Raw genomic sequence first — 15,716 nt, 5'->3', positions numbered from 1 at the left:
GTATCAAAACTGGGACTAAACTGGGGCTAAATCAGGAACTTATTATGGACTAGACCAGGACCAAGACGACCAAACCAAGTCTACATGCAGCCAGGATTAAACTGGAATCAAACCAGGACGACCTTAGGTTTTAGATCACTTAGATTAGGCTTTATTATTCATTACTATCATTACTAGGCTATTCATTTTTTATGGGGCTGTGTGGGCTTCTACCCAACACTACACACAGCAGCAAAGTCATCCCGGAGCAGAAGCAGGGTGTCACTTTAACTCTATGGCTGCTGGTGTGCGCATGCAGTCACGGTTGTCGAGGTTATGCTGTTTTCCCCCTCATCATTACCGGCGTGTCTCTCCTCTAACATGGACGTGAACTTGTGGAAAAAGTGAGAAGGATGCTGTGTTTTCCAGGACACGCCCTGCTGTCATTGCAAAGTCCTGCTCTCCATCGCAGAGGCTAGCTCCTAACCAAACGCATGCTTTTCCTCGCGTCTAGCAGCAATATGCTCAATGACAACCTAAAGAAAAGATAATAGCGGGCTGTCAAGCGGTCTTCCCCCGGTTTCCAAGCTGCACCGGCGGATCTCCACTGCTGCTCGTGTCGCCAAAGAAGGAGACGGTACCTACCAGGCATGTCTGCTGCAAGAGGTGAGTCTCCTACACCGCAGATCGATTCATAATATTACATGTAGAGGCGGAAAGTGGCTTCATTTGGAAAAAGGAGGGTGTCTCGCTGCACAGATAGGGAGGTGGGCTCATATGCATCGTGTTTGAGGTGGATCTAGCTGTTATAACGCCAGTCAAGTCTTCTTGCAACAATATCTCACCGGTGCAGTGCATAAGTAGCCTACAGCTGTTTCTGCTGCAGCCTTAGAGATAGACCACAACTTATTCTGTTGAACTGAGCAGACAGCAAAGGCTAAAAATAGGTCATAGTCTTCAAAAAGCATGCAGTGTCCCGTTTGAACTAATGATTTTATGTCTTCTAATACTGTTTATAGATTGATTATGTATGATGCATGTTAAATAGGCTTGTTAAACTCCAGCCCACACCCTGCTGATACAGGACTGTGGCTATGTAAAGTAGTACAGATTATAGACCACCTGTACAATCAGACTTGCTATGGAAGAGAAAGATACAGAACTTGATTTGTCATACTAAGTTTATAGCCTATTAGTGTCTGTAAAGTTGTAATTCCCATATTATGTTTTTGGCACTGTGTCCACCCTTAATCATGAAGTGAAATTAGTGAAAGACTTGTTTGAGCAGCTGGCTATAAGAAAGATTTTTCATCCATAACTGAACCTCGTAAATTCTTTGTAATTTGTTTTAAATATATATTTTTTAAATATATATTCAGGTGCTCTTATTTCAGTAAAATGGCAAAAAAGTATCCTTTTGATATTATTTATTTATTTATTTACCTTTATTTAACCAGGATAAAAAAAAACAAAAAAACTCATTGAGATAAAAACATCTCATTTTCAAGAGTGTCCTGGCCAAGAAGCAAAACACGCACAGGACACAGACATACTCATACTAACCATATACACAGCACACACAGTCACAAGATAAAACATCAGACCTAATTGAAACATTTGCAAATTGAAAGCTTGCTTTCATAGTCAATTCAAAGTCTCTTAAAGGAGTTCAATGAGATCATATCCTTTAAGTTCAAGTCTCTCTGCAAATCATTCCAAGATTGCGCTGCAGAGTGTCTAAAAGTCTTTTTTCCCAGCTCAGTGCAAACTCTGGGCACAGAGAGCAGGAACAAGTCCTGAGAGCGCAGACTGTAAGCAGTACTACGCTTTACTTCAATGAGCTGCTGAATGTAAGGAGGAACCAATCCCAGAATAGACTTATAGATGAAAAGATACCAATGTTTTAATCTACGAGCAGTTAACGAGGGCCATCCCACCCAGGCATACAAAACACAGTGGTGGGTCAACAACTTCATGTTTGTTATAAAACAACGCACCGTGATAAACAGTATCCAAAGCATGTAAAGCATCTGCAGAGGCATTCATGTAAATCACATTACCAAAATCAAGAACAGACAAAAATGCTGCCATCACAAGTTATAACATCATATTATAATGCAACTACAGGGGTATAAGCTAGTATAGGCTACTCATTTGTGTTGGTCCCAAGCCAGAATTTAAGCCAGAAGGGCACGACATCTGGTGTAAAACATTTGCTAATTCAAATGATAACCCACAATGATCACCTAATGATCAAAAAAAAAAAAAAAATCAAGAGAAAGTCTGTATTAGCCTACTTATAACTACAATTACAAGTAAAAACAAATATTTTGTAAAATATAAGTCACTTAGAAGTAGCGTGTTGTCTAGTACCGATACACTGTACATAGACTGAGCATCTGTTCCTGCAGCCTGTAAGAGCACACACAGGGTGCAGCTGCTGCAGTGACTGATGGGGTCTGGCTGTTCTCTTCAGGTGGGCTCTGGGCGCTGTCCTCCTGACTGACTCAGGTGACTTTGACAGAGGAGAGGAGCCAGCTGCTGCTACTACTGTGGTATAATGTAGACTCTAGCACTGTTTGTCCGTGCTTCAGTGATTGAAATGAGATGAAGTTGCAATAACACACTGACCCCAAGGTTACAAAGGCTGATAAGATGACCGGAAAATCATAATAGAATGTACAAAACTTAGAGAATTATAGTCGTTAGTAGTTCTGCCTATTAGCTTGAAGGTTATGGGTTAAATATCTACAAAGTCTGAATATCCTCCTTAAGGTATAAAGGGGAAATTTGTCCTGTGCATTTGAACCATCCTTCAATGTCTTCTGGGCAACATGTCAGGAGCAGTTTGCACCGCAGTGCCATATCTTGAGGCTTGATCAGGATTACCTTAGTTGGGGGATTTTTACCTTTTTTGCTTGTCTTGGGTTAAAGTGTGTTCTTGCTTGTGCCACCGACAGTACACCCATAGATCTCTGAAAAATGTATATTGAAAAGATTCCTAAGGGCTAATCAGCAATGTGGAAACTAATGACCACACAAGCTATAATTATTTTTCAAAAGCTGTTTCTGTAACGTCACAAATGTTGATCTCCGTAGATATGCCCCAGTACCCAAAATTAGTATGAATAAATCTATATTTAACGTTTTTAAAATAGGCTGGTGTTAAAGATAGCCGTACATGATTCTGAATGGTTAGTGGTTGCATTACTGATGGTCTGATGATCTGTATTAGAATCAATGGCGCCAGAACCCCTGGTTTACAGCCCCCCTGTGGTCCAGAGGCCTGATTAGCACACTCAAGTCGCTCTGAGCACTCAATCACTATTCAAGAGGTGTAACCACATCACACACATTATACTACAAAACTCTACACACAATTGTATCTGTGCTGGTTAGACCACTGGAGTTGTATTCATTTATTGTGGCAGATAAAGAAGCTATTATAGGTATTAAGATCTCGAGAGGGATCCTACGGGGATAATAAAATAACCTATAGAAGAGGTGGGCATCACAATACTTGAATGCAAATGAATGCCTGGATATTATCCTTTAGTAATACACTATAAGAGGTGAGATATAATTTTGAAGATTTGCATGTGCATAATGACTTCATCGACTATTATGAAAAAGGAACAGAAACTTGCAGAGGTAAGGTGCTCATTTTCTGCACAAGCCTTAGTGTTAGTGTTTTTTTCACGGTGATGCTATACTTGAACATTTGTTTAGACATCCACAGCACAGTTTTAATGGAGTGCCTAAATAAATATAATTGTAATTAATATTTTCAGGATACTAAAAATGTGTCAATGTCAATTTTGACAGTATTGTTGTTCTCATGCATAGTAAATACAGTAGTCTCAGTATGCAATAGGCTCTGTGCACAGTAGAGATGGAACGATATACAATAATATCATTAATCATGATAAAAAGGTCCGCAATTAATCGTTCATGGTAGTTTTTAATAGTCATGATCATCGCACACGATTATAATTGCCTTTACGGCACCAGACTGCTTCATGTTTCCGGTTTCAATACAATGTTGAGATGTTAGTTCTGGTGTTTGTCCACAAGGGGGCCCTCTGTCATAGCAATAACACTTGTTAGTTTCTGTGCCTGTTCTGAATTGGGATAGTTTTTCACCATCAGTCACTGTCATGGCTGTGGACATGGATCTGGATCCCGATGACATATCCTCCACTCAAGAAGGTGAAGTCCGGTGTGTGGAATTATTATGGATTTGAAAAACAAAACCAACAAGATGAGTCACCAATCTCCAGAGACAGACGGAAAAAAGTTGCGGCTCCGAGGGCGAACACCAGCAACTTACACGCACATGTACGAGACAATCATCCTGCTTTGTTTGGCAAACTTGAGCTGAAAATATCTATCATAAGTAACATACCATGTGAAATAAAGTATTGCATTTAGTTTGTGTTAGTTTGGATTTGTATAAATCCGTGTTTGTGTCGACTTTGCTATCCATAGGTTAGCACTACCTGAACAGCATTTTGCGCAGCTGATTGCACAGCAATACTTTTTTTTTCTTTACAAAGTCCTGGTGTCCACATATGAGGACATTATACTGCCTCGCTTTAATAATTATTGTGATAATATCTTTTAATATCCCATCTCTAGGCACAGTAGCGCCACAATCTCATTATTAGCGATACTACTTCCTGTTTTGTCTCTGTCAAAGCAGATTGTTGACAAATTACATACTGTTAAGTCACACAAGTCACACTAGAATAAATAAATACTTAAAGATCAGGTAGTGGACAGGCAGCAGTGGATGGACGTCACTGACAACATGACAACACTACATAAATAAAATGAAAACTTCACTGAAGGACATTGACACCATGTTTAGAAAAAGAGATGTTTATGCCTCAATGCTATGAATGAATATTAAAACAGCACAATGAACTGAAGCATTCTACATATAAAAATAACTGGGTAGCCTTTATTTTAATTAATTTGAATTGTAATAGGTTGTTTATTTTATGTTTTCTGATTTTAATAAAAGTGACTGTTAGCTTTGAGACACAGTGAGCCAGTGCCTGTGCTGTACACAGAGTGTATTGTTACTATAGAGCATTATTATAGTGTCACATTACATTAATATATATAAAGGTGTACATTCAACTCTTGTTAGAACAAAGGTGAATTTTATCCAAACCACTCAACATTCCTCAACTCTTTGTTAATAGCTGCAGTATTTTTAGTGTTGCATCTAATCCTGGAAAAATATGTTATCACAAGATCTTTCAGGATTTTTCTTCCCATAGAAATGCAGGAAGTAGAGAAAATAGCCCCAATTACATTTGTTTTCTTTTGAGTTTGTGCAGCCATACTCTTCCTCCAGTGAAAGTGATTAGGACTGGGCAATTTGAGCTTGGAATGCTCCTTTATCCACGATTATCGCTCCATATCATAATGCAACCTTGATGGTGTGTTACTTGACGAAATTTTGCATTAGTCAATTAATAATTTAGTGTTGGTTAATTAATCATTTTACGTAGATGTTGAACAACAGAAAGGAGTGAGTGAAGTTAGTGACTGAGTTTTTTTGGTATTTAAAAATGCAAATTAAAATCATGATTCAAAAATTGAATCTTGAGTCTTTTTATAGATACATTGTTTCCTTATATGCTTTTTTCTGCATAAATTGTTGTTTTTGCATGACCTCCCGTGCAGGTGTACATAGTGATACATAATACTTTAGAGAGCTTTAACCACACCACCTCTTTTAGTTTTAGATTAGACTAATCAATTGGACATGTCTTTAGTCAACCAGAAATTTTTTATTTCATTTAATTTATGTTTTTTTGTACCTACCTCCATATTGGTTCAAGTTGCTATGTGAACAAATGTAAACTCCAAAGGAAATACTGGATTAACCGCCCAAATTATCATCTTTAGGTTATGTTGAGCTTTCACATCTTAGGTTCGTAACTGTCTCTGCCTGCTAGAAGTTTGTGAAAAAAGCCATAAAAAGCCAATATAGCACTAACTACCACCAACAACAACAATGTCAACAATCTGCTTTGATACGTATTGTTAAAAATCCTTTGAAATTGTTGAATCCATGTTTCTTCTGCAGCTCTGGCCTATCGAGTTTCCCTACAGTTCAAACCTCTCTCATTGTTGTACTTGGCTGTTTGGCTGTAATTGCTCCACTGATGTTTGGGTTGGTGGTTCTTATGCATTTATTATTCATCTTGGCCCTTTTAAGCCCTTCATTCTTTTAGTCTACTGCACAATTTTAAACCAACTTACTGGACTGGAAGTGGGATAATGCTGGCTACGGAAATTTGCTTTGGATTCCAATAGCCTCTTCCTCACAATCTTGACACTGTTATCTACAATGGGAAATCACTGTCATTCATAATGGTCTTTATTTTGGCTGGAGCTCAATTTGTAGAAATTCTTGCTCTCTAACCTGAAGGTGGCCAGTTCAAACAATGCAACTTCTGAAGCATACTGCCATTGTGCCCATAAGCAAGACACCTAAACATTGAAAGATTAATGTTTGAACATGATTTTATGGTTACTTAATGTAATCTGCTTCATATATATCTATAAGAAAGATACAAAAGTGTATATGGCTGTTTTTGTTGCGTGTAACTTTTATGCACTAAAGCCTTCTCATGTATAAGCCAATGATTGCTGTACCAGATAGTTCAGTGACTTACACCACACTACTGTACATTGATGACCCAATTTGTCAGTCATTTTATTATGGTTGACTTGCGATGCACTATCCCACTTTGTGATGTAAGACTGTGAGTAAGATACAGAATAGGTCAAATCTGACCAACCAGATTGAATGAGAGTTTCATACTGTATATCCAGCAATGTTATCATCATCTATCATCATTTATCTTTTAATTATAGTTTAGGTTATTATTTCCAGGCTTGATAAAAATCATGATATGATGTAGCAATAACAACTAGCCAAGCCAAAAGGAAGGAAGCAGTTATCATTGTATTATCGGGCTGAACGTTTTGGAAAAAAAAATCTAATTGCAATTTTTCTGACAAACATTGTGATTATGATTAGATTTGCAATGTATGTTTTCATAATATGATTCTATTCAAATAGAATTGCCAAAATGATGGAAATATGAACATACAAACTCATACAAGAATGACATTTCAGAACATGTTTGCACAGATCTACCATATAGCACTACATATACCCCTGATGTACTGTAATGCAACCATGGCTACACTCTTTTATTCTGTATTATTTTAGTTTTTTAACTCTGCTTTACCTTTTCCCGGACTTGTTGTTTTAACTCCAAAATGCTGATAATAATCCTATTTTGACTGTCAATGTAGCTGCAGCTAATTGTAAGTAGGCCTGCGTGTTTAAATATTTACTCATTTTGAAAGCTGACATATGACTAAATAAAGTTTTTGTTGTACATGTATGGGTATATGCTAGAGGCAGAAGAAAATTGAGTAGTGTAGGCGTAAACAGTACTTTCACAAAAATTGCATCACTTCTCACTTAGTATTGCTCATTAAAACAGAAACACTGATTTCATTTTTGCAGTTGCAGCTTTTTTATTTGCGTTTGAACTGTTCAACAGTGAAGAGTTAATCGAGTTAATAGTTCATAGGCCTGACCTCCTCCAGCTTTTCCTGGACTCCTTACAGACTGTACGATTGTCCTGTTTGTAGCTGGGTTGATACATTTCCTTCTGCTCCTCGTTGTGATGCTCCGTAGTTTGTACGCGTACCATCTCCTCCTGCTCCTCCACTTATCACTCTTTGTGGGACCTTGGGAAGGGGCCATTGTAAGCATTATAATTAGCAGCACCTTGGTTAGCAGCACCGTGGTTAGCACCTTGATACACCGGTGCACAGGTGTGCTGGACCCAGACCACCCTCTCCTGGGCTCCTGAGATGTTGACTTTCATGACCAGGTCCTGTTGTTTGGTCTGAATTAGTATCTTCCCCTGGACCTTGTGAGGGACTGGCTGTCTCTTGTAGTGGTTCGCCAAGTCCTTCCACACCTTCTTTGAGTTTTTCTTCCAGGGTTGACTGGGTTTTTGGTGTTTTTTGAATTATCCCTTTTGGACCAAAGCCTGGAGGATGGGATTGTGCTGATGGACACTGGAGGTCCTGCTCTCAATCCCTGGACAGTTTAGTCCGGGCCTGTTGACCATGTATTTTTGAGATTGACGCCTTCACAAATTGTCAGGCGAGCCGTCCCAGATGTGATCCCCTCCATCATCTCTACCATGTTGTTTTTCACAAGCTTGGCAGGTGGGACAGAGGCTGGCACTGCACTGAGAGTCCTCCTGTTTACACCACTCCTCACTGATGGTTTAGAGTAGGGTTTGGTTTTGCCACTGCTGCTCTGAGGGCATCTTGTTCATGTGGTCCATCGTATCTGCTTTCTCTTCTATCCGTTGAGTCTGAGCTCTGAAATGTGTGGCGATCTCTCTCTCGAGTGTTTGTGTAAAGTTTTACAGAACCTTTTACAGAACTGTGAGGTCACTGCAGGTCTCAGCAGCGCTGTGTAAAATATGTATTTCGCATATTGATTTACTTTTTAATGTGTTTTCATTTTATTTATTTATGGATCTCAGGATACAATGTTAATTAAAGCTGCAAGCAGCATCGAATGGCCCTCACAGCCCGCACTTTGCACTTGGCCGACCCAGCACTCCCTCAGGATGGTGCTAACGCGCCACTTGTCTCTGTGCTATTGCAGGTTTTTTGCTTGTCACTAAAGTTAATACACATTGGAAATGCTGATGCACTATTATGGAATAATATGGGTGTTTTCAGGCATTGTCGTGACAACATGTGCAAAATACAATACATTTCTCAAATTACTGCAACAACTGATTGATATCATTTAAGAATGTGAAAATTGACTCTTCAGGTGATCCCTGTCAAAAAAGTCCAGAGGGATAGAAGATATATAGTCTGAAAAATTATAGCCATCAGTAAACAGGAAAAGTAACGTTGTTTTAATTTTGGCAAGAAGCTGGGCTAGACAGTTAACCCATAAGTAGGTTCTGTACATGCAAAATTCAGATTCGCTGCTTCGACTTAAGCCCGGACTCTAGTTGGTCGTAGCTGTCCCTGTGCTGGGTTGGACAAGCACCTTACCTCTCGACCAATCCAGGGAGGTCCACCTGATGGGGCGGGTCCAATAAAAACAGCCTGACTGCTGTCAGCTCGGGGCGGCTGGATCGTTCTGTTTCCAGCTCACCACTCGTTTAGTTGTGTCTCTTGTTACTCTTTATTTGTTACTTAAGTAGCTGCAATGACTTTTGTACTATTTTTCATTGAGACACTTGTTTTTTTTTTTTTATTGTAGAGTTAGAATCCAATTTACGGTAGTTAAGGTACAATCGTTTATTACTTTTCTTTTAATTTTTTTTAAAAATTAATTCCTTAAATATATGTATTTCTGGGCCCACTGGAGCCATTTGTGCTTGAGAGCATTGGTTAAGGGGTGGCCAAATAGAAGGTTTATGCATAACTGCAAGCCTTTGGAGGATTCTACACCTTGATGTTCGCGGGACTCCCGAGGCACCAGCAGCTTCAAATACCTGTTTGTTAGTTTGTAATGGCATTTTAGCAGCTGCTCTCTTAACCCGATGTATTTGTCTGGCAGAAACATTCATCATTGTGCCTTTATCTGTACAATTTTGTGTGTGCTCTCAATCAGCTACAAATCTCTTAATACTACGATGATCACGCTTAAGTCTTAAGGTTTTCATATCTTGCCCAAGGTAGTCAACTATTTCTTACTTTTCGGCAGATCCTTTTTCTTCCCCATATTGCTCGACAATGACCCAACGAGCCCTTAGACACAATACCATCCATGAGTTTCACTGGAAAACAAAACTTAAACGCAATTTGCATAATAATTTGGAATGCGGTGTGGACTACAGAGTTAGCGTTTTTAATGGAGAAATAGGCAGGATATTTTGTTGTGTGTGGGTCAAAGTAGGGTATTTCAAAAATTGTGATTCACTAATTGCATTAAGTCAAATTTCGATTAAATTGTGATTAATCTTGGTGCCCTATTATATGCTTCAGTGTCACATGGAGAATCTGGATCATTTCATTATGTAGCAAGTCCTTCATTATAATCAATATTTAATGATGAGAAATGAAAACGACTATAAAAAGATCGCTAGAACTTCCTCTTCGTAAGCTGCCCTTTTTGGACCACTTCCGGCCCCGTACCTGTTACACTGCGGCGCATCTAAATGATCAATGGTTTATGGGAGGAAGAGGAGTCATCCTGCAGTAACCCAATCTGACGCCACTGGGTAGAGCTGCTCTGGTCTCCATCACCACGGCAACTCCCTGCATCAGCATTTTTCCCCCTTCTCTCTCTCTCCCCCCTGCCTGCGTGCGTGAGGGGGGCGAGGTGCTTGTCCGGAGCTTGCATTATTAATAAACCCTAAGGAAGAAGGAGAGTGAAATCGCTGGACAGGACGGGGTGCTAGTGGGACTGTGCAGTGAGCAGAGATGGGGGAGAGGAGTACAATGAAACCGCAGCAGAAGCCCGGCTACGATGGCATCTGCAACTACGCCCAAAAGATTACCTCGTGCTTCGGACTGGACGGTAGGACACGGGACAGTTGGGTGTATGGGACAGAGGTGTAGAGAAGAGGTGGGAGGGGAGCATGTGGTTTCCTATGGGATATAGCAAAGCGCATGAGGGGCAGATAGAGTAATGAATTGTTTATTTTTGTAATGGGGATTCACCGCTAAGGCTGGTTGTCTTGAGCTTGTGTTGTTATTTGTGCAGCCATTTAATCTAGCTGCAGGTAATAATTAAGGTTATAAATTCTAATCTATTTTGTAGCCGTTGCAATGTGTGATAGAAATGCATAGAAATGATGTTGGCAAGAAATGAAAATGAAATTATAACCCACATTGTCAAAAGCGTCCAAAAACTTGCAAAATGTCAAATTACAATTGTTCAAATCAATTCTAATAATATTTAATCATATATAATTACTGTTAGGAAGAAAAAAAATGATCTCCAGACATTAATGAACTGCCCAGTGTAGGCATGCAGAATTCAAAGTTTAATTCAGTTTTCCATTCAATCTTCTATGTTATTCTATACCATATAATTCTACACTGGTAAATCCATATCCTACTAACAATAAATTCCATGTCTCTCATTCTATTCTATCCTATTCCATTCCACTGCCTTTTATGGTGCCATATAACTGTCTGGGATCGGCCACCAGAACAACCAGATGGCATTGATGGAGTTGGGTAAAGAGATGTAAACATTGGTGTGATTTATATTGAGCCAATCCCAGCTGTCCCATCCCGCCTCCGTTTCAGACAAAGAGGAAATTCATTAATTTTGAAGTGCGGGTCGAGCCACATTCCCTCACAGTAAGAGAGGGGCATTTCTGCTTTGTCATTGTGTGCTGTGCTTTTCATCGCCTCAGCAATTTTAACCTCAGATGTGACTGTGATATGAGTGGGCTGTGTGTGTACAATACTTCATCAGGCATTAGGGTGATGAGTAACAATGCACTTTACTTACTATACTAAGGACAGTTATGTTTATTTGCTATGGTGATCCTGGATAGAAAATCTAAAGTAAAGAGAACACATATATAAGCTTAGTGCCATACTGTTCCCTCAGAAAAGTTACATAGTGCACCGACAATGCTTTGTGCCAACTTGAACTCTCTGTAGCCTTCTTATAATGTAATATTGTCATTTCACTTCAGATGTGTATGCACTTTTGGCATCTTGCATTTGAGTGCAACATGAGTGTCATAAAGGGGTTAGAAAAAAGGATGACTCAAATGCCCTATGACTGATAAACAAAAAATAATGAAGGTGACCTTAATTTGCAGCAACACATTCCATGCTTCCATTTACTGGGCCCAGAATACATGTCAGCTTCCTTACAATAATCCACAATTCTGTATAATCTATAGAATTTACCTGTCTTAAATTCCTGTATTGACAGTGTCCTCATCTTGTTTGTCTCATTAGGAATGTAAATGCTCTTTGGATCTATTATGACATCTGATTTGTTATTGGAAAAAAATGTATTATTTGTTTTACCATAATGCATTCCTTGTTACTGATCCAAATCCTCCATCTTTGCTCTGATTGCTCTATATAATGGACACTCATCTGTGGCATTTCCTCACAATTCAATGTACTTTTGTACTTTTGAAGCTCCCCTGAGTGAATGTGGTTTGTGTGTTGTCTGCCTTTGCTGTTGTCTGCTGCCCTTGTAGAACACTGGCAGCATCCCAAGTCAAAATGCTCTCACAGTGCTTGTTATGCATCTGTAGACCTTTGGGTTTTTGTGGTCAATGTGAAAGCCTCTTTATGGCCCTAGTGGAAGATATATGGACACCTTGGTTATGGAAGGCCACAATCTATAGTAAAAGCTGTGGGCATTTCTATGTTAGATAGATGATAATCACCAGAATTTAAACTATATAAGTTATAAATGAACCTTTATAACTATTGAACATTAATTAATTTCATTATTCTGTGTCATTCTTATTATCTTATGTACAACCCTGACAGTAGTAGAAGTATTTTATCATGATCAGAGTAGTCCTAGAACTATGGTAATTGCTGTACCCAAGTTTAGTCAAATGTTAGTGGTATTTCCTTGTCGGCTATTGTAAGATTTACTGTGATTAGCCACTTAAGGGCTTAATTTTATGCATACATGTACCTATTACACTGTTGATAACATGCTTTTTATCATTATCAGAGGGAACAGAAATCGCAAGAAAAGCATGAACCGTTGTAACCAAAGCAAAGAAATATAAGCATATAATACGCCTACAATCATATTCTGGCTAGTTACATGTTGTAGTAATACCAGTCTATTATTTAGGAAAGTGGCTATTTTCACCTCATTCTCACTTGATCTAAAAAGAGCACAGATCAAACATAGTAACTGCCACAGGTTCTCACGGTGCTCTGGTCCTCGCTGCTGATTCTGACCCCTCCCAGGAGATAATCATGGATCCAACGTCAGCTCTGTAAGCCGCTTAGGGCCCTACTGTGGCTGAAGACACTCCCAGACTCTAAGCCTAAGTCCTTTCCCCGGTCCTCTCGGCTCTTGAGTCACCTGTTGGGCTCTACCACACCTGACTTTTGCTTTCATTGCAATGTCATGGTTTTCTATTGGGGTTTTTAGCTATTAGCCTTTGTATTTTGTGCCTAAAACTAGAAGAATTGTGTCCATCCATGTTTTGTGTTTAGTTATTGCCGGTGGTTTGGACCCTGGCTCAGATCTATCTTTGGTGCTTTGGATTTTTCTGCGGGTCGGTGGAGGAAGACGGAGATACAATGCCTAATTTGCCCAATTTAAACAGCTTGGGCAAACTGTGCAGCTCAAACAGGAGTAATAGTGTAGACAAAGTTCGCGTAAAAAGGAAAAGTTCCGTCAAACGCATGTCTATTATCGAGGATGGACAGGTTGCAGAAGTTTTGTACCTTATTCCTAAAGAGTACCTGGAGCAGATGCCCTACCTGAACCCCAACGACTACTATCTGAGTGAGAGGCTGCATGACATGTCTACAGGTATGAAGATGCTCTTGATTGTATTCACCAGAGCACGGATTCAATCTACTGGAATACTTTAGTTGTAACTCTCTATAGCATTTCATTTCATTCAAGCATCATGTCATAAACTGTTATTACAAGCAAAACTTGAGTTGGCACCTCTTGGTTTGAAGATACAGATGCAACCTAAACATTTTATGGACTAATTTGTTTTCTTGTTTGATTTCTTTACTTTATTAGCCAGATCATTGTATAGATTTGGTAATATAGATATAGATATGAATGCAAGGTAAGGGTAGAGATGCTCACTCCTATCTCAAGGCACCCCCAATGTAAAATGTGTTTCTTTAGTAGTTTCTTTGCAATTATTAGATGTCGGACTATGTGGAACAGCTGCTACAGCATTGGATTTGCCTTTCAGCTAAAGGTTATAGTTCAGCAGACTTTGATGTTGAGCTACAGAGAAATGAAGTTCCAGAAGTAAATTTCCCATTCATTTTTCCCATAGACCTTTAATATACAATTATTGAGAGTTTAAAGACACAACAGACACAACAGAAGCTGTTTTAATAATGCTGCAGTTTATAAAGTTTCAGAAACAGACAAACAAATAAAGTTATGGGTGGTGTGGTCATCATTAGTTATCACATAGCTGATTGCCCCCGAGCAAACTTTTTAAATTTCTATCTCTATGGGAAAAAATGAATAGGAATTTCAAACTCCACTATTGAGTCCTATAGCATAGCATATAATTGAGAGATTCAGTGCCTTGGTGGAGGTCTCTCACGAGTTTTTTAATCTATGTATGACCTAAAAGTACCCAGCTGTTCACATTGTCAGTTTATTTGTAATGTTTAATTTCACTTTGTTTTGTAATGCCTTCTTCGAAATGTACTTAGCCAGATGTGGTCAGTGTTTTCTTTGGATTACAACTTCATAATCCCAAAAAGAATTCAGGTTTAGTTTCTCAGTAACCATTTTACATGCTGTCAATGTTGTCCCTTCCTCAGGAGGTGTCTAGAAGTGAATTAATGAGCTGTTACTTAGTGATTGCTTTATTTTAATTGGATGACACCAGTGACTTCCTATGTTGTCCTTATGTACATTACGCAATCTAGGCAATCTTCCATGGCAACACTGCAAATACTACTTGGAATTTAATAACTTTTTCATCATTATGTAAACATGAGTGGACCCAGACTTTTTGCCAAGTACATGAGGAGTAGACATGTGGGCTTAGGATTACAACATGGGCAGGAGGACAAAAACAAATTGCAAATTTAAAACATGATGTATTTGCTGAACACAAGCCAGAGATTGCAGTAATCATCTTTTTGACTTTAGGAGTTTGTAAATAGCAGTGGCATAAGCAAGTTTTTACATTTTAATAATTTGAAGTCAATGCTGCAACTTGTCTAATGGCAAGGGTTCGATAAGGTTTATGGCTGGAGTAACCTCAGGGTCAACAGCCAAATAGAGTCAAGGTCTGGAGCCACCTCTTCATTTAAGAAAATCAATCTGTGACAGGAAGCGCAGCGGTAATGGGTCCAATAATGTAGCATCAGCACTATTCAAAAGTCCCAATGATTATTTATTTATTTCTTGATTTTACATTCAAGTGGCATTGATCACTGATTGTTTAAAGCCACACTTAAAAGTTACCTCTTCCCTTCACTCTTGACATGATCATCAGGGAAATTGTAGTAAAAGGAGGAAGTAGATATTTAACTTGTTACCTCCGATTCAAATTTTTTCATGCACACTGCCACATGAATGAAATGGTTAGTGTTCAGGAACATGACTCCATACAGAAATTTCTGAACTTACCCATCCTTCAATGCCACTGGGGCAATCTGTGAGGAACAGTGGGCACCACAGTGTAGCACCCATGTCCAGATGTTGAGCTATTGGTCAAGATTACCTTTGCTGGAGGATTTGACTCTTTGATGATTGTGCTGGTTTAGGGTTGATTGGGGAAATTAGTGTCCCCAAGAAAATCCACCTAGAGAAACATGCAAACTCCAAACAGAAAGGCCCAGGCTGCCCTAAAACCAGAACACAGTGAGGAATACAATTTATTGTTTGGGTTTGCACCTGATAAATTGCAGAGTTTGTCACTAGGGTCTTCTTTTACACAAACGTGTAAAAGTTGGGTACTCCATCTCAAGCTCGTCTCCTGAAA

At 39.1% G+C, this 15,716-nt stretch overlaps 1 protein-coding gene across 6 annotated transcripts in view; it reads left to right on the top strand.

Annotated features, from left to right (window-relative positions):
* Positions 1-353: 353 nt before the first annotated feature.
* Positions 354-15,716, top strand: part of LOC117382809 (actin-binding LIM protein 1) — a 71,700-nt gene continuing 56,337 nt past the window's right edge. The window contains exon 1 of one of the 6 annotated variants that reach the window (XM_055227318.1): positions 354-645. In XM_055227318.1, the coding sequence (XP_055083293.1) occupies positions 630-645 (16 nt within the window). In that variant the 5' untranslated portion in view covers positions 354-629. Of the gene's footprint in view, positions 646-10,500; positions 10,586-13,187; positions 13,553-15,716 lie in introns of those variants that run through there. The other 5 variants (XM_055227317.1, XR_008648972.1, XM_055227316.1 and 2 more) reach the window with 5 other exon arrangements.

Source organism: Periophthalmus magnuspinnatus, chromosome 15, assembly GCF_009829125.3.
Source record: "Periophthalmus magnuspinnatus isolate fPerMag1 chromosome 15, fPerMag1.2.pri, whole genome shotgun sequence".
Lineage (NCBI taxonomy): Eukaryota > Metazoa > Chordata > Actinopteri > Gobiiformes > Gobiidae > Periophthalmus > Periophthalmus magnuspinnatus.
The sequence above is the reverse complement of the archived record's forward strand: the minus strand, read 5'-3'. Positions and strand labels throughout refer to the sequence as shown.